This window comes from Erinaceus europaeus, chromosome 1 (assembly GCF_950295315.1).
Source record: "Erinaceus europaeus chromosome 1, mEriEur2.1, whole genome shotgun sequence".
Lineage (NCBI taxonomy): Eukaryota > Metazoa > Chordata > Mammalia > Eulipotyphla > Erinaceidae > Erinaceus > Erinaceus europaeus.
In genome coordinates this window covers 49,005,949-49,033,131 of record NC_080162.1, presented here as the reverse complement: position 1 = coordinate 49,033,131, position 27,183 = coordinate 49,005,949, and the positions used below count along the sequence as shown (strand labels likewise).

General features: G+C 46.9%; 1 protein-coding gene across 1 annotated transcript in view; it reads right to left on the bottom strand.

Moving 5' to 3' along the window:
* The window catches only part of PREX1 (phosphatidylinositol-3,4,5-trisphosphate dependent Rac exchange factor 1), a 229,448-nt gene extending 204,846 nt beyond the window's left edge, over window positions 1–24,602 (bottom strand). The window contains exon 1 of the mRNA XM_007526714.3: window positions 24,368–24,602. Coding sequence (XP_007526776.1) covers window positions 24,368–24,595 — 228 coding nt within the window. The 5' untranslated portion in view covers window positions 24,596–24,602. The remainder of the gene's footprint in view (window positions 1–24,367) is intronic.
* Between the last annotated feature and the right edge of the window lie 2,581 nt (window positions 24,603–27,183).

The following is a 27,183-nucleotide window of genomic DNA, read 5'->3' as shown; positions in this document are numbered from 1 at the left end:
GCAAGAAGTACTGTGTCACCTGGTTTCCCCTGGAACCCAAGATTCAGGACAAATCAAAGGCTCCCAATCTGCAACAGAGGCCCCAGTCCAGAGGCCACCTCACATCTCTGCCCCAGGGGTCTTCTGGAGAGCTATAACTCCCTCACTGTCAAGTGACACAGAGGGGCCTTTCAGCCCCATCTGGTCAATCTGTGTCTCCCAGTCTCCATAACTCTGATCCAAGACGGTCGATCAGAGCCTAGCCCAAGGTGACAGACACACCTTTCCTCATCACAAGCGATGCAACTCCTGCTTTTGCTATACTCAGGATGAGCAAGGTTTTCTGTCACTTGCACCCAAGAAACCTGGCAAAAAGCATTTGCTAAACTCATTGCAAAACAGAGCTATTTGTGTTGTTGTTACTTCAAAACCAACTAACTAAACATGGGAAAAACAAGACAGGGGAGAGGTGTTACTAGGCTACCCAAGCATCTGAAGACACCAGACCTGGCTGGGAGGGACTGTGCAACCCAAAGGACTTCTACACAGCAGCCAGGGAACCAGGACACCCTTCAAGCATCCCCTGCCTCCTCTCTGGGGTCTGCCCCCCTGGGCCTCCCAGAGGAGCAGAAGTACAGGGCTAGATGGAGGAAGCAGGGTGGACAAATGTGGGAACCTCCTGCTCAATAGCTGATGTTGCAATAAAAAAAAAAAAAGACAGATACACACACACACACACACACACACACACACACGCTACAAAAAGTAGAAGTTGGGGTATTAGAATCACCCTAAAAGAGAAACATTATCTCCTCCTCTCTTCACTCCAGAGAACTATAAAAGTCACCTACTACAGTACCAGGCATCTCAAACTCAAATGCCTACAGAGGTCAAGTGAGTCATGTAGGTAAGGGAGGTAAGGGAGCTCCAGTTCTGGGTTCTTCATAGTGGCAAGGAAAGTGGTAATCTTTTGTTTTTATTTTTCTCGTGTGTTTGCTTATTTTAGACAGAGGCAGAGAGTGAAGGAGGTGTCTCTGTCTCTCTCCCTATCTCCCTTCCCCTCTCAATTTCTCTGTCTCTATCTAATAATAAATAAATTTCTAAAGAGAGGGGGAAAAAAAGAGGGCCAGGCAGTGGTGCACCTGGTTAAATGCACATATTACAGTGCACAAGAACCAACGTTCAAGCCTCTGCTCCCCACCAGCTGGGGGAAAGCTTCACGAGTGGTGAAGCAGGGCTACAGGTGTCTCTCTGTCTCTCTCCCCTCTAACCTTCCCTATCTCCCCTCTATCTGTCTCTATCTTTCCTCCCCTCTCAATTTCTCTGTCTCTATCCAATAATAAATAAATTTAAAAGAGAGAGAGAAAACAAAAACAAGAGTGAAGGGAAGCACAGCACTGAAGCTTCCTTCAATGCAGTGGGGCCAGGCTCAAACCCAGATCGCACACTATCCAGGAAAGCTATTTCACTTGCCTGAAAGTGGTAGTCTTTTTAACAAAAACAAAACAAAACTTTTTTTTTTTTGCTTATTAGGCACATTTCTATTAAACACATCTTTCAAAGAGAAACCTGCTGCCTCCTGCTTTTCTTAAAACACATGACTCTTAGTCTGGCTTTCAGTTTTCCACTTGACAGAAACAGAATTAGAAGAACTATCCCATGGAGAGAGAGCAGCAAGGCACGCAAGTGGAATATGGCAACCAATGTTCTATTGCAGTGAGGGTGTTAGGGAACAGTGAGGACACTGGCAGACTGATGGCTGCCAACTCTATCTTCAGAGGGCAGTCATTCTGACACTCCAGTCTGGAGTTCATCTATATGAATTTGAACTTGGTATAGAGATATCTGCTAATTATTTTAAATATATATAGTTTTTTTTCAATATCGGCAGTGAAAACATTTTTTAAATACTATACAGTCCTAACAGTTCTACTTATGATCCCAGCCTAAAATGACAGTGCAACAAACCTGTGAACAGTGGTTTTTGTCCTTTCTTCTTTCTCCTTCTTTCTACTGCTGCCAGGATTATCCCTGGGGCTTGTGAATCTACCACTGCTGGTGGCCATGTTATTCCTTTTTTTTTTTTCTCCCCTGCTTCTTTACTTTTTATTTGATAGGACAGAGAGAAATTGAGAGGGAAAGTGAAGAGAGACGGAAAGAGAGATACATGTAGCCCTGCTTCACTGTTCATGAAACTTCCCGTTGCAGATAAGGATTAACATGTAACATGGTAACATGTGTGCTCAACAAGGTGTGCCAGCAGCCTATTCCCTGCCCCCCCCCCCCGAGACAGGAAGGCAGAGATAATAAATAAAACCATAGCAATGGTGGGATCCAGGCTTGAGCCTGGGTCTTATACATGGCAGAGCAACACACTATCCAAGTGAGCTATTTCACCAGCCCCAGACCCATGAACAGTGAACAAGAGTAAGACATACATGTACTATTTATGGTCACTGGTAAAAAAAAAAAAAAAAAAAAAAAGGTCTGAAAATGGCTGGGAAGATGGCAGCCTTGTCTGCCATGGGGCCACAGCTTTGAACCCTTGCACCATGTATGCCAAACTGATGCTCTGGCAATTCCCTTTCTCATAAGACAAATAGATCTTTTAAAAAAAAGAAATCTGAAAAGGAAATTTCCCAGAGACACAGGAATCCTCTGAGCACACAAGAATCATCCAACTAATCTGAATGCAACTTAAGCTTCTCTCTCTGTCCTCCAAAGCAGCTTTGCTGCTCGGCAAAAATAGATCAGATGACCAAAGAGATGTTAGGAAACCTGTGTTCAAGTTCCATCTTAGCTAAAAACTCACTTGGTAACCCCTGGACAAAAATCACTGAAGTGCTCTGGCTACTGGTTACCCCTTCTAGAAAAGTGAGACAAATGGGTGAGATGATGTCTCAGTCTCTTCCAGCCTGTCATGGTTCTAGGGTTCTGACTGCTAATGATTATTTGACTAATTAAAGCCAAAAAGCCCTAAAACAATGTTTGTTCAGCCCTCAGTTACTAAATCAATACAAGCATTGGCATTAGGGCCAGGCAGTGGCACAACTACTTGAGCACACATTACAATGTCAAGGACCAGAGTTGAAGCCTGCGGCCCCCACCTGTAAAATAGACGCTTCAGGAGCAGTGGGACAGTGTTGTACGTGTCTCTCTCCTTCTCCATCTCCCCCTTCCTCTCAATTTCTTTTTGTTCCATCAAATAAATAAATATTTTTAAATTTTTATTACATTTATTTGTTTAACAGAGACAGTCCAGAAATCAAGAGGGTAGAGCAGATAGAAAGGGAGAGAGAGAGCGGCGGGTGGTGGCACACCCAGTTAAGTGCACATAGTACTAAGCACAAGGATCTGGGTTCGAGCCCACTCCTCACCTGCAGGGGGAACCTTTCATGAACAGTGAAGCAGGTCTACAGGTATCTATCTTTCTCTCCTTCTCTCTATCTCTGCCCCCCCCTCAATTTCTCTCTGTCCTGTCAAATAAAAATAGAAAAAAAAACTAAAAAGTGGTCATCAGCTTGCAGTGGATTCATAGTGCAGGCGCCAAGCCCCAGTGAAAACCCTGGTAGCTGAGAGATAAGTGATAATGATAGTGATAGTGAGGGAGAGGGAAAGGGAGAGAGAGAAAGAGAGAGACCTGCAGCACTGCTTCACCACTCAAAAAGCCTTCCTCCCACCCCCACCCCCATGCAGGTGGAGACTGGGGGCTTGAACCCAGATCCTTGCATATTGTAACATGTGCACTCAACCAAGTGTACCACCACCCGGTCCCTTAAACAAATACTTTTTAAAGTTTAAAAAGTAAAATAAATAAATAAATAGACTGGCATCTTGAACAAAGATGTCTGTGATTCTGAAAAACAGATAACTTCTAATGCCCAATATAACAGGAATGAGAGAAATTGAGAGGTGAAGAGAGAGACAGAGAGACACCTGCAGCCTTGCTTCACCACTCGTGGGGACCAGGGGCTTGAATCTGGATCCCTGTGCACTGTAAAGTGTGCAATTAACCAGGTTTGCCACCACCTGGCCTAATAATTAGTATAATTAGAGTTAATATACATGCCTGGCACTGTACTGAGAGTTTTACAGATCTTAAACTCGGCTAATTCCCCTTTAATCCAGGAGTGAGGTAGCATTTGCTGACCTGAGACTAAAGCACACCCAGGTACGCCAGCCTGCCCACAATCAAGAGTCCTGTGCAGCCCACACAGTGGGGATCCAGAGCGCCCACGTCCCCTCATGAAGCCCCTCAAGGTCTGGTGATGAAGACTTCTGGGTCGTAACACCATCGAGTGCACAGAGGAACAAGAGAAGAAAGATGCGGCATCACACATGTAGCATGACCACACCTCAGTTCAGATGAAATGCACAGGAGGAGGAGATGCATCGAAAGGTGAAGCAACTGTTTGGAAGGGTGAAATTCTTCTACTTCCCCCACGCCCGCACCGGGTGTTCTATAATGAGCGGCGACAACAAACAAGCCCAGGCCAAGGGAACATTCCTCACACTACTTTTCTTTTCCATGGAATCAATCCTCTTTCTTCCATGGTCACACACGTGGAGTATCTGCCCTCCCTGCCGCCACCATGCACACCTGAAGGTTTGCCTGCTGTGACTGCTGTCTGTACCTACAACGGGCCCAGCATGTACAGCCTGGGGCAGGCACACAGTAGGCAGAAAGGAGAAAACAAGCCTATGGAGTAGGAACAAAGAATTCCCCCGCTTTACAGCTAAGTAAACTGAGGCCTAGCTGTCAGTTCCCCAGAGTTGCAGAACTGATGAGTGGTGACCCTAGACAGGCAGTGCCAGAGCCACATCTTAGCAGAGTTTCTACTAAGGATAAAAGTCACACACAGAGGGGCAGTCGGTGACATACCCAGTTGAGCACACACATTAACAGAACCAGAGGACCCAGGTTCAAGCCCTCAGTTCCCACCAGCAGAGAGAAAGGTTCATGAGCAGTGAAGCAGCACTGCAGGTGCTTCTTTCTCTCTCTCTCTCTTTCTCTCTCTCTCTCTCTTCCTCCCTCCCTCTCTCTCGCTCTCTTTCTCTCTCTCTCTCTCTCTCTCTCTCTCCTCCCCTATAGATTTCTCTCTATTAAGCAAATGAATTATTTTTTTAATTTTTTAATCATTCACAATCAAAATCATCAAAAAGACAAAGTGACTACATATAAAACATGGTCTAAGATTGGACCCTGCAGGGGATGGGAGTATGAAGTGAGTGGTGTAGATAAATATAAAGGACACACTGGGGGGAAATAGGTACATTTTTAATATGGACTATGGATTATATGCTTTAATGTTAAATTTCTTCATTCTGCTCTTTGGACTTGGGTCATATAACAGGGGGAAGAGATGCTGAGGGGTAGGGCAGAACACATGTGTGAGGCCCTCAGTTCAACCCACACTACCACACAAGAGCACCAATGTCAAAATTGGGTAGGAATCCATGGGTAATGGAGTGGTACCTTGGTATCTCCCCCTCTCTCCTAATAATATAAAATAAAGGGGGGCAGGTGGTGGTACATCAGGTTAAGCACACATAGTACAAAGTGCAAGGACTCACACAAGGATCCCAGTTCAATCCCTCGGTTGCCCACCTGCAGAAGGAACACTTCACAAGCAGTGAAGCAAGTCTGCAGGGGTCTATCTTTCTCTCCTCTTTTCTATCTTCCCCTCTCCTCTCAATTTCTCTCTGTCCTATGCAATAAAATAGAAAAAGTAGCTGCCAGGAGCAGTGGATTCTTAGTGTAGGCATTGAACCCAAAAAATAACCCTGGAGGCAAAATAATAATATAATAATAATATAAAAATTGGCTCACTGTGTCCAGGGTAGTAACACAATGAATAAAAGCATTGGACTCTCAAGCATGAAGTCCTGAGCTGAACCCTCAGCATCACATATGCCAGAATGATGCTCTGGTTCTCGCTCTCAATTAATAACTAAATAAATCTTTAAAAAATAAAAACAACAAATGGGCCACAGAGATAAGTCAAGAGGTAGACTTCTATGTAAGGTACTGGGATCAATCCCAGAAGTGCATTAAAAAAAAAGAAGCTGTGGGGAGGCTGGCCAGTAGCACACCAAGTTAAAGACACATAGTATGAAGCACAAGGATCCCAGTTCGAGCCCCCAGCTCTCCACCAGCAGGGGGGTCACTTCACAAGCAGTGAAGCAAGTCTGCAGGTGTCTATATTTCTCTCCCCCTCTCTGTCTTCCTCTCCTCTCTCAATTTCTCCTATCCAACAACAACAAAATAGGAAAAATGGCCTCCAGGAGCAGTGGATTCATAGTGCAAGCACCAAACCCCAGAAATAACACTGGAGGCAAAAAGAAAAATATGGGCTGAGGAGATAGCATAATGGTTAATGCGCATGACTTTCATACCTGACACACCAAAGGTCCCAGGTTCAATCCCCAGTACCACAATAAGCAAGAGCTGAGCAGTACTCTGGTAAAAATAAAAATAAAAATAAAAATAAAAATAAAAACAAGGGTAGGGGGGAGAGTACAGGTCCAAAAAGAATGACAGAGGATCCAGTGGGGGTTGTATTGTTATATGGAAAACTGGGAAATGTTATACATGTACAAACTATTGTATTTACTATTGAGTGTAAAACATTAATTTTCCAATAAAGAAATTTTTTAAAATAAATAAATAAATACAAGGGTAGAAGATACATGCTAACGCATTTAGGGGCATCATGTCTCAACTACAGTCAAGTGAATCAAAATAATAATAGTATTGTTTGTGCGTGTGAGCACAAGTGTGCATGGGTGCGAGGAGGAGAGGGAGATATTAGCAAAGCAATTATGATGAATAATTGGTCAAACTGAGTGAAAGGTACACAGAAGGGATCCATATTCTTAAATGTCAAAATTAAAAGTTACTAAGACATTTACTTTGAAAAAAGTATACTAACTTACCCATAAATACAGCATACAGACATTTCATGTCTAGACCTCTGCACATATATAGACATGTAGAACATACCTAGCCAGAAATAAACACAGAACGTTCTACTGTACTCAGAACCCTAAGTACTCAGAACCTTAAGAGAGAGCACCTATGCTTTGACTTATACTCCTCTGTTGCATCTATTATCTTGGTGTCCAAGGAAAATGAAATCTGAAAAATTCACACACAGGGTTCCCTCTGACCCTCTGGAGCTTGTTCCTCTAGAAGTCATGAACTCCAGTCTGCAGCCCCTGTCCACACCGAGGCCCATACCCCTCAAAGTCAAAGCCAGTAAGAAGTGTCAGGAACCAGAAGAGCCTCTGTCCCATGAAACGCCATTCACTCCCTTTCACTTGCTCATTTCACTCCTTCAACCAGTGCTATCACAGCACTCACTGTGAGAGAAACACTGCCTTCTAAAAGGAAAATCAGACACTAAACAAGTAACCAGACAGGATAATTTCAAGGAATGATGGGTACCAAGAAGAAAACGGATACGGTGGCCTGAGAAGACAGCATAATAGCTATGTAAACAAGACTTTCATGCCTAAAGCTCCAAAGTTTCAGGTTCAATCCCTTCATCACCCACCATAAGCCAGAGCTGAGCAGGTGCTAGTCGCTCTGTCTCTCTCATTAAAATAAAACAAATAAAATATACTATTAAAAAAAAAAAAAGCAGAGAGCAGGTATGGCTTTATAGAGAAGATGACTCTGAGAAAAAATGACACTCAAAATACAGGGAAGGGACCCTGAAGCAAGGCACAGCTAAGATGCTATGGGGAAGAGGAACAGTAAATGAGAAGTTCCTCAACAGAAATCTGTTGTCTAGAAGATGGCTCAGTGGATAAAGTACAAGCACTACCATGCAGCACAGAAGAGCACCATGGACAGCACCAAGGGAACTCGGATGGTGACGGGGTAATCTGCTATCTCCCTTCATTCACTCTCTTTTTTTTTAATTTGTTTTCGAAGTATTTTATTTATTTTATTTTTGAGAGAGATGCAGAGAGAGAAAGACACAGAGAAAAACACCAGAGCACCGCTCAGCTCTGGTTTATGGTGGTGCACAGGATTGAACCTGGGACTTTGGAGCCTCAGGCATGAGGCTCTTTGCATAACCATTATGCTATCTACCCCCCCATTCACTCCCTCTTAAAAATAGATAGATAAATAGATAGATAGATAGATAGATAGACAGACAGACAGACAGACAGGCAGGCAGGCAGATAGATATGGTCAGGAGACTGGTGTGGCACATGCACAAGGGCCTAGGTTTGTTTATTTTTCTAGTACCACATAAAAAATAAAACGGGCAGGTGAGATAGCTCACATGGCAAGATGCCGGCTTTGTTACGCAGTGACCCAAGTTCATGTCTGATCCCCACAGCACTGGAAAAAAAAAAAAAAAAAAAAAGCACTGGAGCAGTGTTTATCTTTTCTTCTGTCTCTAGCTGGAAAAAAATAAAGGGGAGTTGAGGATAAATGGGGAAGAGGAAGGAGATGAGGAAAGGGGCAGGAAAGAGAGAGCAGGGGAGGAAAAAAGAAAGGAAGGGACAGAAGGGGAGGGGAGGGCAGGGTCATGAGTGCAGAAGGAAATGAGGTTGACAAAGTTAACAGAGCCTGCATCACATGAAACCTTGTAAGTCATAAAAAGGAGTCTGGATTCAATAACCATGTTTCTCTGCTCCTCCCATGTTCAGGACACTAAGGACTGGAGAGAAAGGAGACCCTTCATGATTATTATCACCAATGAAATGGGAAGATGTTGCCAATCACTGAAAGACAAGCTGGAGTCTGTGTTCAAGAGACCAGGTCCTGCCAGAAAAGGAACTGTAACCTACTGTGTACCCCACCTACTCCACCTCAAACAAAATGAGCTGGCCTCACCTGCCATCAATCTGCCTCACTCCGGATCATCCTGGGCAGGGTCAGAGCAAGTGACTACACAGTAGTCAAGCCCATGGACCCTGGAATCAGACAATCCTGAGCTCAAATCCAGCACTTTCCATGGGTAGATAGAATCCTGAGATGACCCCAAGAACCCTGCCTCCACCATAATCACCATCACCCTCTACCCCAAGCACAACCTGAAGATTCTAGCCCCCTTTCAAGTACGTAGGGCTAAGCATATGACTTGATTTCTGTAGCTCGAGGTCTTAGTTTTTCACAAAGGTGAGGGATTTCACAGATCGAAGTCAGGCCCCAAATCACTTCACTCGGAGTGGGTATGATAACCAGGTAAGCCCTTAAAAAGGAGGCTGGGAGAAGGAGCAGGAACAATACCCTTCCAAGCAGAATGAACTTAGGAGGCCTGAGGGAGGATCTGGGATAGGTCACTTAAGATGAGACCCTATAACTGTCTGTGTACAAACAGTAGGGAAAAGGGCAGGGGGTGGGGCACCTGTTGAGGGCACATGTTACCATGCTCAGGGACCCAGGTTCAAGCTCCAGCTCCCACCTGCAAGGGGAAATCTTCACAAGTGAAGCAGGTCTATAAGTTTCTCTCCCTGTTTCCCACTCTCCTCTCAATTTCTCTCTGTCCTACCTAATTAAACAGAAAGGGGGGGGGAGTACAGTCACCAGGAGTGATGGATTCATCGTGCAAGCACTGAGCCCCAACCCTGGTGGCAATAAAAATTAAACAAAAGGGAGTCAGGTGGTAGCGCAGCAGGCTAAGCGCACATGGCACAAAGCACAAGAACCAGCATAAGGATCCCAGTTCGAGCCCCCGGCTCCCCACCTGCAGAGGAGTCACTTCACAAGCAATGAAGCATGTCTGCAGGTGTCTATCTTTCTCTCCCCCTCTCTGTCTTCCCCTCCTCTCTCAATTTCTCTCTGTCCTACCCAATAACGACATCAATAACAACAATAACTACAACAATAAAACAAGGACAACAAAAGGGAATAAATATAAATAATTTTTAATTAAACAAAAATAAAGTGAAGAGATACTAAATCATCATCATAATTATAGACACCATAATGATCATAATTAATGGACCAGTACCACTGACTGGAGTCTGCCCATGTGTTAAGAAGTGAGCAAAGCACACAAATCCACTTTACCTGTAAAGAAACAAAGGTCCAGAAAGGCTCCTTGTCCTGGGTCACAAAGCCACTAAGGGGCAAAGATGCAATTCTGGAAACCGTACTACAGAAAACCTCCCTTCTACCCACACCCACCTACGTAACTTTGGTTATGTTAGAGAATATCAGACTATCTTAGTACCCATCCCCCCTCCCCAAAAAAAAAATCTGCACAAAAAAATTTAGTAGTTATATACATCAAAACAATCACATTGTGCAAGAAAACAAACATGCATCTAGAGAAGCTTTATTCATTTTTAAATTCAACAAATATTTAACAAGGATCTACTATGCCAGGCATTGTTTATTCCTGGTGCCCAAGAAACAAACTGAATGAAACAGACAAAAATCCTTCATCCTCATAAAGCTGGCATTCCAATGAGGGTGACAGACAATAAACAGCAAATAAGTAAAATGCCTAGTATGTCAGCCGTTGGAAAAATATTCATGTGAGGGAGTCGAGCGGTAGCGCAGTGGGTTAAGCGCACATGGCACAAAGTACAAGGACTGGCATAAGGATCCGGGTTCAGGCCCCCGGCTCCCCACCTGCAGGGGAGTCGCTTCACAGGCAGTGAAGCAGGTCTGCAGGTGTCTATCTTTCTCTCCCCCTCTCTGTCTTCCCCTACTTTCTCCATTTCTCTCTGTCCTATCCAACAATGATGGCATCAATAATAACTACAACAATAAAACAAAAGGACAACTGTTGCTGAGGAGTTATTCTGATGCAGTCTCCGCCCCCAGGTTTTTCTATGGCCCGCAAAATCCTAGAGTGCCCCCTTCAACCACCCCTCTCTGGGCTCTCAGCTCTCCCTCTCTGAGGTCTCGCTCCCTGCTCTCCCTCCCCCCCCCCCCCCCGTGGTCAGGTAGTGGGGACGGCCATTGCCGGCTGGCTCCACGTGGTCTGAACCAAACCCCCCCCATCCTATAATAAAGATTTGTGTACCCCTTTGCTCTGGACGTCCGCTCTCTTCTCCGCGGTGCAGCCCAACACCAGACCACCACAACAACAGACAACAAAAGGGAATAAATAAATATAAATATATATATGTATATATTCATGCGAGACTGGTCCTGAAATAAGTGCACCCTGCACTGTTCCCAGCTGTGACCATGAGCTTCGAGATCAGACCAATAGGGACTCAGAGGCTACACAGGCTCTGGGACTAAATATAAACATATATATGTGCCCTGGGTCGGGTGGATGGAGGTAAACAGTTAGTTCTAGCCACAGAATATTTCCAAGAATGGGAGCTACTCTCTGCCCTAATCCAACTTTCTAGCCCTTTCTCTACTCTGACACAATTTTCTCAGACAATGTTTTTATCCAACTTCCTGCTAGTTATCAAACTCAAGCAGGGGCTACCACAGACATGGGGCCCCTGGAAACATGCCTAGAGATGACTTCCTAGCTTTCTTCCACCCTAGGATTTCTGATCTCATCTGCTTTGTTCCTACCTTTTGGTTCCTGTTCATTAACCATTTTGCCTCACTTTATGTCCTGCCCCCTTCCAGACACACCAAATTGCAGAGACTACTATGATTCCATCCTGACTTCTCTAGGCAGATGATTTCACCAATGTGTCCTGGAACCTCACCTCTCCAGCGGCCTGCCCCAGTAGGGAAAGATAGAAACAGGCTGGGGGTATGAAATCAACCTGCCAACGCCCAAGTCCAACGGAAAAGCAATTACAGAAGCCAGAACTCCTACCTTCTGTACCCCCAAAACAACCGTGATCCATACTCCCAGTGGGGGAGAAGTGATAGGAGGACGAGGATAGGAGAGCTCTGAACTCAAGCTTCATCCAGTCCCAGAGAGAGAGGACGAAAACGGAGGAGATATTTGGATGAAGTGATTAGGGTCATGTGTAACTTGAAGGGGAAGAGAGGACTGGACCTGGAAGGAAAAGGGGGAGATCATGTACAAATGTAGACAGCTGCAGAGATGATGTCTGCAACCTTAGGAGAAGCGCGGTGGACTGCAATGGAGGAATCAGAAGTCAGAACTCTGGTGGTGGGAACAAATGATGTGGAATTGTACTCCTGCTGACATGTAATTTTGTAAATTAATACTGAATCACTAATTTTAAAAAGCTGTAATAAATCAAAATATATAAATAAAAAATCATGCAGGAACGGAAAGGAGATAGAAGATAGTGGGGTGAGGGGATGGGGTGACAATGAATGGTGGGAGAAGGAGTCAGAGCAGATCTCACCAAGGATATGGCACTGAAGGAGTGAGGCACAGGAAGATCACTACAGACAGAACAAGTGAGAAGACTCGATGGCAGGAGCAAGTCTGGTGGACCTGAGGAAGCGTGAATACAGCCAGAAGAGTCTAAGTAGAGAGAGGGTCAGGACGAAAGAAGACTCAGGATTTTTATTTTATTTTATTGTTTAATCAGAGTACTGCTCAGTTCTGGCTTATAGTGTGCCAAGGACTGAACCTGGAAGTCTGAAGCCTCAGGCATGAAAGCCATTTCGCATAGCCCACAGACTATCCCACAGACACACACAAATTCAGGAGTTAGGACAGCAGTGATGAGCACACTCCTCTGAATGTACTAAAAACCACTGGACTCTACACTTGAAAGGATGAGGTTTCTGGTAGGGGAATCGTAAACTCAGTTTATAAAAAATATATTAGAGCTGGGGGGGGGGGCGGTAGCATACCAGGTTAAGCGCACGCAGTGTGAAGCACAAGGACCTGCACAAGGATCCAGCCTCCAGCTCCCCACCTGCAGGGGGGTCGCCTCACAGGTGGTGAAGCAGGTCTGCAGGTGTCTATCTTTCTCTCCCCCTCTCTGTCTTTCCCTCCTCTCTCAATTTCTCTCTGTCCTATCCAACAACAATAACAATAATAACAGCAACAACCACAATGGGGAAAAAAGGCGCCAGGAGCAGTGGATTCATAGTATAGGCACTGAGCCCCAGCAGTAACCCTGGAGGCAAAATATATATATTTATATTTTATGTATAAAGGAGTAGCTTTACCAGCATGGTGATATAGTGCTGTAATGTCTCTCCTCTCAAAAAAAAAAAAAAAAAGAATCTGCTGGAAGTGGTAGACTACAGCAGGCATGAAAACCCTGGTGAATGTATGTATGTATGTATATGTATGTATGTATATATGCATGTATGTAGGGGGTGGGAAGCAGTAGGAGAGGAAATGGGAAAAGCAAGAGGGCTAATCCTGCAGGACCTTCCAGGCCATTCTAAGGACTCTGCTTTTTCTCTGAGGAAGATTTGAGCACAGCAGTGGTGTGAACTGTCTCAAGTGTTCCTTTAGTGTAAAGAAAAGAATACATGAGGCTGGGTGGTGGTGCACTTAGTTATCATGCACAAGAACCTTGGTTCAAGCCCCCAGTCCCCACCGGCAAGGGGAAAGCTTCACAAGTGATGAAGTAGTGCTGCAGGTGTCTCTCTGTTTCTCCCTCTTCTCCTTCCCCCTCAATTTCTCTCTGATCTGTCAAATAAAATAAATAAAGATATATATATCAGTGGCTGGCCATGGCAGCAATAACCCATCGATTTTACAAACATATCACATGTCCTTAGGTAGACCACATCACACCCTGCACCTCAGTTTTCCTCATCTCTGAAATGGGTCTGAAAAGTACACTCTCCCACAGGGCAGAAGCAAGAGTCAACATCACATCAAGAGTTGCTGTGACAGCTACCAGTGTAGGGTGGAGTAGAAAGTGCCATGGAAACATGCAAATTAAGTTTCCTGAACAGAAAACAAAGGGGTGTTTTCCTCCCTCTCACAGGAAGCAGGGGCCCAGACCAATAGTAACAGCCCACCCTCACCCAGGAGTGTGGACAGCCAGGGGCCCAAACTCCTCTCTAGGACACAATACCTACAGGGAGGCTAAGAGGCAGAGAGAAACTGCTCAGGACACACAGTCCCCTGTGAGCAGATAGTATGGAGTCCCCTCCTGGGTCAGTATCCAAGGAGGACAGGAGTGGCTCTTGAGGCCCTGGGAAGAACATTTTGAATATGCCACACCCTTGCTGAAAACCCCCCAGGGCGTTCTCAGTCCACTTAAGAATAAATCCAAGCTGCTCACTCTGCACAGAGGACTTGTGTCATCTGGCCCCTGTCACTTAATCCCCTTCTACCTACTATGGCCTCTTGGGACTCCTCCAACAGGCTAAGCAAGGTCCTGCCTCAGGACCTTTGCACATGCTGTTTCCTCTACCTGAAACACAGTCTTTCCCCATTCTCTTCATTCTTTCCCAGGTGGATTCCTTCTTTGCCACAGAACTCAGTTCGAATGCCACTGGCCCAGAGGAGCCTTCCTTGAGCATACCATCTAAAGCTTAGGCCACCATCAAGACCACTGACACAGCTTCACATTATTTCCTTTTCAATGCACTCACTTCCCCAAGTGTATGCAAGCTACTCACACTCTCTGAACCCCTCATCTGCAAAACAGTTGTAAGATGACCTCTACCTTAGTCGCAAGGAGTCAAAGAAGCAACCTATACAAAGCACTTAGCACAGTACCTGGCAGAGTAGGATCTCAGTGGATTATGTGTTGTTGTTCTTATACCTCTTTCTTGTCACTTTCTCAAGTGAACTCTTTTTGAATTGCCTGGAGATTCCATGAGGGATTTTGTCATCTTGCTCGGGCCACTTGGCCAGCACCTAGCCTAGTCTCTGGCACACAGTAGGCTCTCACTGTCCACAGACAAAAAAATAAGTGGATTCATGAATGAAAACCCTGACTGCCCACACCTCAGTCCGGCCCTGGCCTAATTCCTCCTGACAGTAGCTCCTTGTCATAGCCACCCTTTTTCCTTTCCCAGTAAGGGAGAAAGATCAAGACCCAGATCTTGGGAGCAGATGGCCACCTGCCTCCCCCAGCCTCCCACCATGGCCCTAGTCCCTCAGCCTGAAATAGCCTTGCCTCCCCTGGCCTGAAGTTAAGGGATCATCTGTCAGTTCCACTCTGGGGGAAGGAACCAGGTGGGTAAACACAGATTGAGTGTCCAACCACAAGATAAAGGACAGGCAGGCGGATTCCCTTCTGGTCCTCTAAGAGGAAAGAATAAATAAATAAATAAATAAATAAATAAATAAATAAATAAACTTTAAACAGCAACACCTGCCAGGGAGGGAAGAGGACTCCTCTTCCTCTGGGCTTCCTGTCAGAGGACAGAAGCGCTCCTGGGCCCCATCTGCCACACCCAGCCTTGTCTCAGCACTCAGAGATGCCAGGTGGGTGGATCATAGCACTCGGTCCTTGAAGTGATTCCATGAGGCTAGGACCATCTCCTTTGGCCTATCCCCATCAACCAGGGCTCACAGCAGCAAAAGAACTTGCCTGAAGTCACACCAGGCAGAGTTGGGATTCAAGCCTAGGTCCTACAGCTCTTGAGTCCATAGCCTTAACCCTGAGCCATGAGAAGAATCCCCAAACTACTGGGTGAAATTCTTGCCAACTATACCAGGCTCCTTATATAAATACCTGTACACTAGTTCCATATATCTGCATATGCCCATGTAAAGACCCTAAAATGGTCTGAAAGCAGAACTGGTGGGCAAAGGAGGTTAGAGCCCAGGGGTTATCAGTATGGAACTATTTCGTCCCCCTAGGGGACATGTGATAATATCTGCAGGCATTTTTGGTTGCCCCAACTCAGGTAATGGGATGCTCTCAGCAGGTAGTGGATTGAGATCAGGGGTGCTACTGAGCATACTAAAATTTATCAACAGTACCACCAGTCTTGACCAGAGTTCTCTTCCCCAATGGGGGTGGTTGAGGAGGGCACAAGTTCTACAAGAGGTCTCTTTGGTGGCTTCATGTACAAGGAGATGGAGAACCATTCCCATCCCTGGCTTGCTCATAAGTTCTCTGTATCTAAAATTCTCTGGCAAGAATCAGTTCTAACTTCATCCTGGAGAATAATGGTAGGTAAGAACAGGGAACAATCAGACACTGGTTTGATTATGGCCCAACCTGCTCTGATCACCCACCTCCCACCAGGATTCTCATCATTGAGTCTATGTCTGTTAGGCAAAAAAAGAAGGTAAATCACAAACTCTGAGAGGTCAACTTTCTTCCGCAGCCAGGTACAACCTGCTGCTGAAACCTAACTCTTGCAAAATTCTGAGAGGGAAGTTGTGAAGCAAGAGGATGTGGGTTTCTTCATCTGGAGGAGTGGCCCAAAGTTCTCTGCTCACTAACTTGATAATGGGGACACTCTCAAAGAAAGGGGTGCCCTGGAGTCTCCAAAAGTCAGGAATACCCACCTCAATCATTTCTTCCTTAAAAAAAAAAAATCGGGGGGAGTCGGGCAGTAGCGCAGTGGGTTAAGTGCACTTGGCACGAAGTGCACGGACCGGTTTAAGGATCCCAGTTCGAGCCCCCGGCTCCCCACCTGCAGGGGAGTCGCTTCACAGGCTGTGAAGCAGGTCTGCAGGTGTCTACCTTTCTCTCCTCCTCTGTCTTCCCCTCTTCTCTCCATTTCTCTCTGTCCTATCCAACAATGACGACAACAAGAATAACTATAACAATAAAAAAGGGCAACATAAGGGAATAAATAAATAAATATTTTTTTAAATCTATGTATCAGTGAGGAGAGAAATGGAAAGCGGGAGAGAGGGAGGGAGAGAAAAGGAGAACCAGAGCACATTCTGGTACATACAATGCCAGGGACTGAACTGGGGGGCCTCATGTCTGACAGTCCAACACCTTGTCCACCGAAACACTTCTTTTTCTTTTGCCTCCAAGGTTATCGCTGGGACTCGATGCCTGCACTACAAATCCACTGCTCCTAGAGGCTATTTTTTTCCCTTTTGTTGTTATTGTTGTTACTGCTGTCATTGTTGTCGTTGTTGGCTAGGACAGAGAGAAATTGAGAGAGGGGAGGAAGACAGAGGGGGAGAGAAAGATAGCCACCTACAGACCTGCTTCACCCACCTGTGAAGCGACCCCACTGCAGGTGGGAGCTGGGAGCTCGAACCAGATTCTTACGTCACTCCTTGCGCTTCGAGCCATGTGCGCTTAACCCGCTGTGCCACTGCCCAACCCCCCTGAAACACTCCTCAGAACACACTGTCCATCTTTTCCCAAAGTGGCAAACACCAGAATAACAGTGAGTGGGTGCCCAATACATTTACTTGAAGAGCACACTCAAATGTAAGAGTTCTTTTTTTTTTTAAATTCTTTATTGAGGAATTAATGTTTTACATTCAACAGTAAATACAATAGTTTGTACATGCATAACATTCCCCAGTTTCCCATTTAACAATACAACCCCCACTATGTCATTTATCATCCTTCATGGATCTGTATTCTCCCCACCCACCCACCCCAGAGTCTTTTACTTTGGTGCAATATGCCAATTCCATTTCAGGTTCTACCTGTGTACAAATGTAAGAGTTCTATATACTGATGGTTTATCAGAGGGAGTGAGAGCTGGAGAGATGGGTAAAATGTGAAAAGCAGGTCGACTGTGTAGTTATGGATGGAAACTAGGCCTTCCGTGGTAGTGATCATGGTGTAGTGGGAATAGATCTCAAAGGATATTGCTGTTCACCTGAGCCTTACAATGTTATAAACCAGTGCAATGTTCCCTCCATACAGACTTAATAAAACAAATGCTACATATTCTAGCATCTAGGATCCATTGAGTCAACCTTTACATGACAAGAGTCACATGTGTCCTTTTTTAAAAAAGGATTTACTTTATTATTTATTAATGAGAGAGAAGAGAGAGAGCCAGAGCATCACTCTGGCACATGCTATGTCAGAGGTCCAACTCAAGAGTCCCTGCTTGAAAGTCCAATACTATATATATCCACTGCAACCCCTCCCGATTAAAGGCTGCATTTTCATGGCTCAGAATGCTACCTAGAAATACCTAAAGACCTGTCTACTGGGGCCGAGCAGCAGCACACCCAGTTAAGCACACATAGTACTAAGAGCAAGGATATGGATTCATCAAACCCCTGCTCCTCACCTGCAGAGGAGACAATTTACAAGTGGTGAAACAGGTCTGCAGGTGTCTTTGTCTTTCTCTCTCTCTCTCTCTCTCTACCCCACCCCTCTCAATTTCTCTCTGTCCTATCCAGTAAAACAGAAAAAATGGCCACCAGGAGCAATGGTGCTTCCAGTAATAAACCTGGAAGCAAAAAAAAAAAAAAAAAACACTATCTACTGATGAAAGTAGTCTAATTGCATTGTGGTTTTACCTTTTCAAAGCTGTTTGTCATATACAAAAATCTAACTCTTGCTGACCTAAGTTTTTCATCACCAACACAATTTCACTTAACTTCCTGATGACATTCAGCCCCAATACAAAGCAGAGTGGTCCAGGCTCTCAGGCATCCTAAAACATGGACCATTTTTCTGGTCTATTTGGACATCCCAGAAACATACAAAGAAAATCATTTTGGTCACAAACATAGCATCATGTTGGGGTAGTTCAGGGTAGTGGTAAAAATAAAATAAAACAGATAAATGTCAACTCTGCAGTCAGGCCACCTGGGTTTAAGTCCTATGCCTGTGTATTCTTGGGACACTAACGAGCTTTCTGTACCTCTGTTTCATTTGTAGTAATACGAAACAGACAACAGCTGGAACTTTTAAGTTGATAAACAGGGAGCACTTTACAAACTGCACTATATTGTATGTTAACAAATGGCTATGACTATTCCTGTTATATTATTCTGAAAATGAGGCTAAAAATATGACTCCATCAGTATTTTAAATACATTCACATATATAAGCAAATTCATATGAAAAGGATTACACATAGGATTTCTTAGTACAAAGGATTTTTAGCACATTTTTTCTTTATATTTTCCTGCTGACCTTTAACCATCTTTCCATCTTTATCTCCAAGTTCCAATGTTACACATATGTACTTATGCTATGTCTATTGCCTATTTGCCTGAAGTGGAACAGCATTATATATACCTCTGAGCACCCCAGTTTTCACAACACAACTTTAGGAGAATTCTCCCAAGTGACTGAGGTAAGATGTCAAATCTGCATCAGTCACTGCAAAATTCAAAATACATACACCACTATGGAGTTTCCTAGAGAGACCAGGACTAATACAAAAATCTTTAAAAAAAAAAAAAGGGGGGGGGCATATATGGGTAGATAGCATAATGGTCATGCAGACAGGCTGACTGTTATGCCTGAGGCTCCAATGTCCCAGGTTGAATCCCCACACCACCATAAACCAGAGCTGAGCAGTGCTCTGGTAAAAAAAAAAAAAATGACAACACAAAACCACAATTTCTTGTTTTGGCAATGGAGCTCCGATGAGCAGAAAAGCTTTGATCTTCCACCCTCAAAAAGCAGAACCACAGAAAATATTCAGCACCTCTCTGACACACCCTCTGATGCCCAGGGATCCAGCTCTGCTAGCCCAGCAGATCCTCTAGGACCTGGGAGTGGCAGATCAAGCGGAGTCCTTCTCAGAGGTGCCCTATGCTCTATTCACCCACTGTAAGGCCCCCTCCCTTTCTTCTCACTACTCTTACAGGACTCAGTGGCACCTGTCCCTAAGCTCTTCTCCCATATAGGCAGGGTCCACCACCAAGTCAATCCAATCAAGAGGTGGGTCCAAAGCTCACTCATCCTCCTCTTTAAAACCCAAACTAAAAACTTCCTCTGCCCCCTACACACATTGCTATGCATCTCTCCAAAAGCCACCATGGCATTCTGATTTCCTGTTATGCAAGTGGTCCAGCTGAGAAAGCTTCAACCTCAAGTTCATTCAAGCTCTGCAACATCCCTAGGATGTAGGTGCTAAGCCATGCTGTGCAGATGGGGACACAAGAACACAAGTGGGCGGTCGGGAGGTATAACCTGCTCAAGACAACCTACAGTGACAGGTATAGGTATAAGAGCCAGAATTTGAACATTAGCTCCCTGGCTCCAGAGTCAGCGCTCAACCCTCACAAAACACAGGGGAAAGAAAGCGGGCAGCCTGCCATTCCGATTTGTCTAAGATTCTACCTATGCCGCAGAGATGTAACCACGAAGAGTCACACAGACCTGCATACAAATCCCAGTCTGACACTTTCATAAATTATGTGTCAAGTCCTTTACAAGCCAGAGGCCTTATCCAAAGTGACTAGGGACATGGGTCTGCGGATCAGTAACTGAGATCAAATCTTAGCAGGGCTGTCTACATGACTCATGGCAGTTCACTTAAACACTATCTCTGCCTCAGTTTCCTTATGTATCTGTGAAGATGATAACAGTTTTTCCTTCTTGCAGGTATCCAGAATAACAAACAAGTTGAAACACACACAGAACCTAGGACTCCATAAATGGTGAATGAGTGTCAGCTCCTACAGTAACGGCTGCCTTTGCTATCGTTAACATTGATGAGAGCACACTGGGTGAACACAACACAGCTAGGGCTTCTAAATGTTGAGATGCAAGGTTCAGGGGATAGATGGTGGCAAACCAGGTTGAGGGTACATGTTACAGTTCAAAAGGACCTTGGTTCAAGCCCCCGAAGGGAAGTTTCACAAGTGGTGAAACAGTGCTACAGGTGTTTCTCTCACTCTATCTTTTTCCCCTTCCCTCTCAATTTCTCTGTCTCTCTTTAAAATAAATAAATAAATAAATAAATAAATAAATAAATTATTAAAGAGAAAGAGAGAGATGCAAGGTTCTGTGCTAAAACCCAGGCATTTGCTTCCACAACTTCTGTGCTATCCCTCTAGAGAGACTTGGCATTTCCAAAAGAGGGTTGTCCCTGTTTCCCATGATCCTTAAATAAACACACACAATACACAGTCCCAAAGTCATTTACTGCCCTTGGAGATGGGGTCAGCAATGAAAACCAGTTGTTCAAGGAGGTGAAGGAAAATGGGGTGATTCTAGAGGAACCACAGAGCCCCAGGTCCGGAACCAAATAAAACCACTGATTCCTGTGGCTGGGGTTTGGAGGGTCAAAAGGAAATTCACTCAGAGTCTCTGTCCTCTTTTCAGAGCTGCCTCAGATCTCACTTCCTCTGAGCTGCCCTCCATTAACATCCTGGACACTGGAGTCATAACCCTGATCATCTAATCAATATTATGTAGTCCCTTATCATAGGGATATGTGTGTGTGTGTGTGTGTGTGTGTGTGTGTGTGTTTTATGCTTTTTTAAAAACTTTTTTTTTTATCAGGTGGTGGCACATCTGGTTAAGCGCACACATTACAGTGCACTAGGTCCCTGGTTCAAGCCCCTGGCCCCCACCTACAGGGTGAAAACTTCACAAGTGGTGAAGCAGGGCTGCAGGTGCCTCAGTCTTTCCCCTTCTCTATCTCCCTCCCCTCCCAATTTCTCTGTATCAAATTTTTTTTAACTTTTTTTTTTTTTACCAGAGCACTGCTCAGTTCTGGCTTATGGTGGTGTGGGGACTGAACCTGGGACTTAGGAGCCTCAAGCATGACTATCTCTTTGCATAACTATTATGTGATCTCCCTTGCCCTAAACCTATTTTTTTACTTTACCTTATAGATTAAAAAATGAAAGATTTTGAAAAGGTTAGCCACTTGCCTTCAGTCACACCACCTAAATATTTGGTCCCATAAAGTCAGGGATAGAGCAATAGTTTCATGCCTGAGGCAGCGAAGTTCCCAGACTCAATCCCCCAGGGCATCACCATAAACCAGAGCTGAGCAGTGTTCTACAAAGGAAGGAAGGAAGGAAAGAAGGAAGGAAGGAGGGAGAGAAAAAGAGAGAGAGATAGAGAGAGACTGACTTGATCCCAGGCAGTCTGGATCCAGTGCCCAGCCTCACACTTGGATTTTTGTAAACACCAGTTTTGCTTCAAACAACTTGTCCTCTCCTCAGGGCAGACCCCTGAGTCTGGCTCCCCTGCCTCTCCCATCATGCTAAATCTACCACAAAGGCTTCATTTCTACCAGCGACTGGCCCTGAAAACCAGGACTGCCCTTCAAGGCCTGCCTCTGCCACATGGAACTAAAAGCTGGTAGCAATTGCTGAGTATTCTTCGGAGGCAGGAGGCAGAGGGAAAAATCCCTTTGCCAGCATAAAGGCTGGGAGAAGAGTGGGAAGACAGAAGAGTATCACAACCTGCAGGCTTTCAGACTCACTGCTGTGGAAATCCCTGGTAATTAGCAGTTCTTGGCACTTTCAAGCTCTGGTTTTCAAGACGAAAAGCTTTGGGTTGTTGAGGGGACATGTCTAGTGAAGCTAAACAAGAGACTTGTCCCTCCTGACACTCATACAGGAGGTACAGCTGCTCAGGTTACACAATCAGTGCCTTTCTGGCACTGGCTGGGGGACACCCAAAAGGACAAGTCAGAAAGGAAATCTGGACTCCCTTCCCCCTCTTTTCACAGGTAGGGAAACTGAGGCCAAGACAGGTGGTCTGACCAAGATGTCGAAGTGGGTACTAGCTCATCTCAGAATTGATAATCAAACCAAAAATGCTTGTGGATGACCTCAGCAGTTAAAAACTTGAGGAGACTAACATGGATATTGAGAAATTTTTTCCTCTCTCATTTCTTGAATAATAATAGTTGATTCCAATCAATTCCCATTATCCCAAGTTCCTTGGACTCTGCACGTGGACAATTTCAAACCACAGTTAACCCAAACTCAATCTATATCAGTTTTGAAACAAACCACACCATCTAGAGCCAAGCCAGGGAGGGGAGAGGTATGTATATTTTCCTTCCCATTAATATAAAAACTGGTTGTCTTTCCTCTTTCCCTTCCAGCCTGGGGAGCAGGGAGTGGTTCTAGAAAGAGAAGTGAGGAGTTCCCTAGAATTTGCCACTGCTCAGAGATAACCAGGACTGCCCACACTTTAACTCAGAAACGGCCAGTTTTGAACTGAGCAGGTTTTGTTGTTGATACTATGAGGGGAAGAAATGCCAACCCTGTCTTGCAAGCCTGTCTAAAAGGGTCCTTTTAGCCAAATGGTTTTCAAAGCCTATGCACCACCATTCTTTTCTGCTTCCCGGTCTTTTTTTACAGGAAGCACAGCTCTCTCCTTCCTGAGTTGGGACCTGGATCTCACACAGCAGCTGCACCCCCAAGCCACTGGGCCCTCAAAGGATGCTCCAGAGTTCCACTTTCCTCCAGGCTCTGGGGTCTCAGAAGTAACTATCACCTCCCACCACCACCCCCCAGCACCAGCCCTTCCTGAACCCGGATTAAAAGACTTCCTAGCCAAGGGAACCGAGTAAATGAGATCCCAGCAGGAGGCACGGAGATTAAAGCCCCTGGAGTCCTCAAACTTCCAGCGAGACTCTGTTCCAGTCCCACCCCCTCCCTCCACAGCCTGGCCACTTTTCTCACTTCCTAGGAGACTGGGGAAGTGGCTCCTTCCTCCCTCTCACGGGGGTGGGGGTGGGGTGAGGGAGGGTAGACAGTAAAGAAACACAGCAAAGAACTGGGGGTGGTGGGAGTAGGACAGGCCGCCATAGTGATCCCATGCGCCTGCTATGTGACTCTAGGCAAGTTACTGGACCTCTCTGGTGCTGCACTCACCGCTCCTGAGAAATGGGGAAAATTGTGTGTGTGTGTGTGTGTGTAAATACTCGTGGTGTGTGTGTGTGTGTGTGTGTAAATACTCGTGGTGTGTGTGTGTGTATAAATACTCGTGGGTGTGTGTGTGTGTGTGTGTGTGTAAATACTCGTGGTGTGTGTGTGTGTGTGTGTGTGTAAATACTCGTGGTGTGTGTGTGTGTGTGTGTGTGTGTGTGTGTGTGTGTGTGTGTGTGTGTGTGTGACCACCTCCCTATTTGGGGGCCACTGGTAAAGGTTAAACCCTCTAAGGGCACACGTAGGCGCCAGGCATATAGGAAGCGCTCAGTCGTCGTTATTCGAGTCTGGCGTGGTTTTTGCAACTACAAGGCAGGGGGCGGGGTGCGGCTGGGCTGCAGAGTGGAGGGTCCGCAACCCGCTCTTCCCGCGCGGGGGTCCCGAGGAATCGCCCGCCGAGCCTCCCCGGGACTCCGGGTTTTCTCCTCCTCGGCTCCGCGCGGGTGGCCCCCGGCTCCGGGGTTTCTAGGGTCTGTGCTGAGATGAGTAGTCGGGGGCGCACCCGGCAAGAAGAAACCCCCGGGAAACGAACACGGGAGCGGCGCCCGGGTCCTGAAAGCCACAACCTCGCTGTTTAAAACTATTTTGGAAAGGGCAGCGCGGTGGTAGATGCACCTTAGCTCGGCCGGGGGGGGGGGGGGTTGCGATAGCCCGAGTGCACGTCCCTGCGCCCCCCCAACAACCCGCGGGGAGCCCCTGAAGACACGCTGGGAAACCCCCGGGGACCGCGGCCACAGGTTGGGGGCGCGCTCCGCCGCGGAGGCCCCGCTCCGGGCTCCCCGCGCTGCACTCACCGACTGCAAAAAGCGCAAGGTGCCCACGTAGTCCCGCTCGGTGCCCAGGATCTCGTTGAGGACGCAGAGGCGAAGGCGCAGCTGGCGCTCCGACTCCCGAGCGGCCGCGCACGGGCCGGAACCAGAGCCGGGCGCCGCGGCGCCGGGGACCCGGGGGTCAGGGTGGGCGCCGTCCCCAGCCCGGTCCGCGCCGCGATCGCAGCCGCCGCTGCAGCCGGGTGCCTCCATCCTGCCGCGGCCCAGCGGCGCCGGTTCCTTCCCTCGCGCTGAGGTGGCGCCGAACCGGGCGACTTAAGCGACCGAGAGCCCCATCCCGGACGGGGCGCGCCGGGAGACCGGGCTCGGCGGCTGGACCCGCGCGAGGCGTGGCGGGAGGGCGAGCGGGCGGGACTGGAGGCGGGCGGGGGCGGGGACAGCGCGCGGAGGCCGGGCCGGGGGCGGGAGAGGGCCGGCCTTCGGGGCTCCCTGACGGCGGGCCGGGGCCCCCCGCTTAGGGAGCGTCCGCCAAGTGCCACGCCGCGCCCGGGCCGGAGAGGCGCTCGGCGCGTTCCGGGCCCCTGAGAGAAGCGCCGCAGCGCTGTTTGCCGGCTGCCGGGGAGCCTGCGCGGAGCCTGGAGGGCCAGAGGCGGCGACCAGGATACCAACTCGGAGCCCCCGCCCGGCGGACTACGCCACTCCCACCCGCCACGCGCGACACCCCCGCGCGTAGACACAGACACGCAAGCCCGCCGCCGCGCCGGCTGAGTCAACACCCGGCCGAGAGGCTGGAGACGCGCCGCTCGTTCGGGGCAGCCCGCCCCGCCAGCCACGCGCGCCCCCGCGGGGCCCCGAGACGAACAGTGGCGGCCCCGCCCGGGCTCCCTGCCTCCCGGACTCCCGCCCGGTGCTTTGGTGCGCCCTCCGGAGCTGCCACGACCTTGGAAAGAAAGACACTCGCGTGTCTCCGTCTCTTTCTCCCTCTCCCTCTCCCTCTCCCTCTCCCTCTCCCTCTCCCTCTCTCTCAGACCTTGGAAAGAAAGATGCTCGCGTCTCTCTCTCTCCCCCCCCACTTTTTTCCCCTAAACTTCTTTGTCCCCATGAGACGGCCCTTCCCTTTTCATCTTACCCTAGAGAAATTACTACCCACTCTAATTAATTCATTAATTGATGTTACTGCCCTGCACTCCCCGCACGCATCCACCTACCCACCAACGGGGGAACTGTTCTCCATGACCTTGACTATTGTCCTTTACCTGCTTAGAGGTAAGATGGAGAAGGCCTAGAGTCAGCCTCTGAGATTCAAACCTCAGCTCTCTCACTTGCTCACTGGGTGATGACCCCTGGGCTGGACTCTTAGCCTCCTGTGCCCTGTTCTCATCAGTACAATTGCAACAATAAGGGTTATTATTATTATCATCCAGGTCCTTCCCCTATTAACCACAGTCTCTAACCTGTATGTCCCCTCTAAACCAGCCAGAGGATGTATTGTCTCTGCAGCAGATTAGCTTATTGTAGTCTGCAATTATTTTTAAATAAAGAATAAATTTTTAAAAAAATTTTTTTTTAGCCAGAGGAAGATCTGGGGTCATTTGCACCTGGGAGGTCAAAGCAGAGTGTCCTCACTTGTAAAGCCTGTGGCCTACCAGCTGAATCACCTTCCTAGCTGCTGTAAGCATCTGTTAGGCCAAAACTTCAATGATTATCTTCTATTCCAAATTCTGGGTGATGGGTGGAGCACCTGATAAAGCATACACCTAACCTACTTCCAGGGTATGTTCTCTGGGTAGCCTCTGGGTAAATGCTGTAACTACCCAAGGATTCATGGAGACTTTGGGATGCTGTTTGCCCTCTCAAAGCTCAGTTCCATTGGCATCCTGTACAAGGTGGCATTTGGTCTGGACATCAGTTGGATGAAATTCCCTTGGGCAGGAAGTAAAGGGTGCAGGGGCTAGGTGAACCTGCCAGGTTTGGTTAATGGAATCAACCAGGTTCCAAAGGTGACTGGTTCCTGAGGCTGTCAGTAAATAACAGAGATCTCTGGAATACGGTGATCCTCATTTGCCATGTCTTTAAACTGATTACAAAGGAAGAGCATAACAGGAGCCTCATGGCTGTGAAATGAAGTGGGCATCTGTATCCCAGTCCAAATTAGAGGGACTGGGTAACACTGACCACGACACTTCACTTCTCAGCTACAGTTGCCTAATCAGTAATGCCCAAACCAAATGAGGAAAATATTATGTCAGATAGGCTTTCTCAAACACTGCACTATTGACATTCAGGGGCAAGATAAATCATTGTGTTGTTTCATCTCGTGCATTATAGGACATTTGGCAATATCCAACACTTGTTAGATATCAGTAACACTGTCTTCAGTTGTGACAAGCAAAACAAAACAAAAAAGAGAGAGAGAGAAGTGTTGTATGCTTTACATTGGGTAGTTCTCCCCCGCCAAGAGAATTGGATCAGTCCAGTTAGTTTCCTGGCCCGCTTGGCCCCGCCCCAAGGAACCCCAAGAGGGTTCCAGAGTTCCAGAGTTCCAGGGTTGGAGAGGGTTCCTGAGTTCGAGAGTAAGAGAGAGTGCTTGCGCAGCTGCAAAGAGACAGCAGAGTTCTGTTTGGTGATTAGTTTGGTTTAGTTTATGAATCGTTGTTCCTGAATAAAGAAATACAGCTTCCCTGCCCAGCCGTTGTCTCTGCGTCTCTGTTACCCGCCCCTGAAGCCAACCCGCCCGGCTGGAGCCTTCCGAATTTTAACAACAGAGAAGCAATACCAGTCCTAGACATATATTCAAAGGATATAAAAACACTAGTTTTGTTTTGCTTTTAGATACAGAC